Source organism: Palaemon carinicauda, chromosome 1 (genome assembly GCF_036898095.1).
Source record: "Palaemon carinicauda isolate YSFRI2023 chromosome 1, ASM3689809v2, whole genome shotgun sequence".
In the NCBI taxonomy this organism is placed as follows: Eukaryota; Metazoa; Arthropoda; class Malacostraca; order Decapoda; family Palaemonidae; genus Palaemon; species Palaemon carinicauda.
The window spans coordinates 220188111-220190364 of record NC_090725.1 but is presented as its reverse complement, the minus strand read 5'-3'; the positions used below and the strand labels follow the sequence as shown (position 1 = coordinate 220190364).

Genomic DNA, 2254 nt, shown 5'->3' with positions numbered 1-2254 from the left:
AAGGGCGAGGTAATTTGTGATTTCCATATATGCAATTACTATTGTGTTACTTCGTAATAAGAAATGAATACTGCATGAGGGTCTCAAGGAAATGATTATCTACAAAATTTATTACGTCATCCATACTTGAACATACATTTGACCAGGTTAAGACTTACGAGAAGAGAATAAGGATTCACGCAGAAGCAGAGCCTAAGTGAAATTAATTTGGTTTAGTAAATATAGGATATATATTCAAAAGGCTTAAAAGTCAGTCATGCGTGACAGTGGTAAAGCCCCCCTGACACTTGCACGCATTTCTGGCACGCACTGGGAGGTTCCCGCTCTGTTCACGACAAGTTCACGACATGTTCAAGCATAGTTCACGACAAGTTCACGCCACATTCACGACATGGCACGAATTGGCACGACTAGTTCAAGCACTGTTCACGACACGTTCACTCATCTTTCCGCATCATTCCGCATCATTCACGCATCGTTCACGCTAGTTCACGACTTGGCCAAATCATATATAAAGACGGGGCTTCTCCAACCCGAGGACATTCTTGGATTGGCTTCGGAAGAGACAACAATGCTTACTGTCAGAGACACCATTGCACTGAGGAGAAAATACCTATACTTGGCAGCTGTTGTAGCCTTTATTGGAGAGCAGCAGAAATGGGTGGCAGAGGAAAAAGAGAAACAAAAGGCTACCCTACCTTGAAAAAAGATACAAAGGAAACTGTGGGTCAGGGAATGGTTAACCAGAAGGCACGAGTTTGGACACTATGACAGTCTATTGACTGAACTCCACAAGGAAGATCCAAGGGGCTACAAAAATTACCTCAGAATCACACCTGACCTGTTTCAAGAGATGGTTAAGAGGTTAACCCCGCACCTCCTGAAGCAGTCCGCCTTCATGAGGGAACCGCTTCAAGTTGGACTTAAGATTGCTGTCACCCTTCGCTTTTTAGCCACTGAAAATTCCTATCAAAGTCTGCAGTACAGCATCAGGGTTGAAGCAAGTACCATCTGCAAGTTCATATCCGAGGTGTGTAAAGCCATCATCTCGGCTTACGACAAAATGCTGCGTTGCCCCAAAACTGAAGAGGCTTGGAAGGAAGTTGCTGCCAAGTTCAGCTCCAAATGGAATTACCACAACTGTCTGGGGGCTGTGGACGGAAAGCACATTGTCATAAGGAAGCCACGCAATGCTGCTCTTACTACTACAATTACAAGGGCTTCCACAGCATTGTACTGATGGCAGTGGCAGATGCTTCCTACAAGTTCTTCTATGTGGATGTTGGGGCAGAGGGTGGTGCGTCGGATGGAAAAACATGGAGCAACTGTTCTCTGCATGATGCTGTAGAAAAGAACAGAGCTGGAGTGCCTCAACCAGAACCAATCCCTAATTATGACCACCCAGTGCTCTATCACTTCGTAGGGCATGACGCCTTTGCTCTCCGAACCTGGATGATAAAACCATTCTCCCATCGGTCACAAGTCCTACGAGAACGCATATATAGCTACAGGTTGTCTCGTGCCTGACGTGTCATTGAGAATACCTTTGGAATTTTAAGTCAAAGGTTCCGTTGCTTCTTGACGACGATGCAGCAGAACCCCGACACCATCAACATGATCACCACGTGTGCCTGTGTCATGCACAACCTCGTCCTCATCAAATACCCAGGTGCTTTGTCAGAAGTGGACTACGAAGATCCGGACACACATGCTCTGATCCCTGGTGGATGGAGAAATGAGCAAAACCTGCAGGGGCTGATGCCTCTAACCGGCCATCATACTCTGAAGGATGCAAAGGATCTGCGAGAATACCTTTCACATTACTACATGTCCCCTGCTGGTGCTGTCCCTTGGCAAGAAAAAAATGTAGTACCTCCATGAGCTGCATAGTTGTTCTATTTTGTTAATAAAAGAAACGTATCATTTTCGTTTGTATTTTTTGTTGCCCTTTATTTTTGTTTCAATAAGAAAGCATTTGATTTACATATAAACAGCAGACATAAAATATGTACAAGTATTAAGAAAGCATTTTATTTTAACATTAAAAGCAGCAAAGATGAAAAGTTTTTAGGCTCTTGATTTTAAGGTAATAGAGAAAAAAGTGTGTTGAAATAAGAAATCATTTTATTTTTACATTAAAAGAGCAAACAGAAAAAATTTTTTTTGCTCCTGATTTTAAGGTAATAGAGAAGAATAAGTATGTTGATGAAATAAGACATCATTTTATTCTTACATTAAAACAGAAAACATAAAA

General features: G+C 42.4%; 1 protein-coding gene across 1 annotated transcript; it reads left to right on the top strand.

Annotated features, from left to right (window-relative positions):
* Positions 1 to 853: 853 nt before the first annotated feature.
* LOC137638272 (uncharacterized) lies at positions 854 to 1240 on the top strand. The gene has a single exon (XM_068370338.1). It carries the CDS (start codon positions 854 to 856, stop codon positions 1238 to 1240), a length of 387 nt encoding a protein of 128 aa, XP_068226439.1.
* The last annotated feature ends 1014 nt before the right edge of the window (positions 1241 to 2254 follow it).

What these genes read in the sequence shown, in the direction of transcription:
- LOC137638272 (XM_068370338.1), top strand. Translation starts at nt 854, where the DNA reads ATGGTTAAGAGGTTAACCCCGCACCTCCTGAAGCAGTCCGCCTTCATG.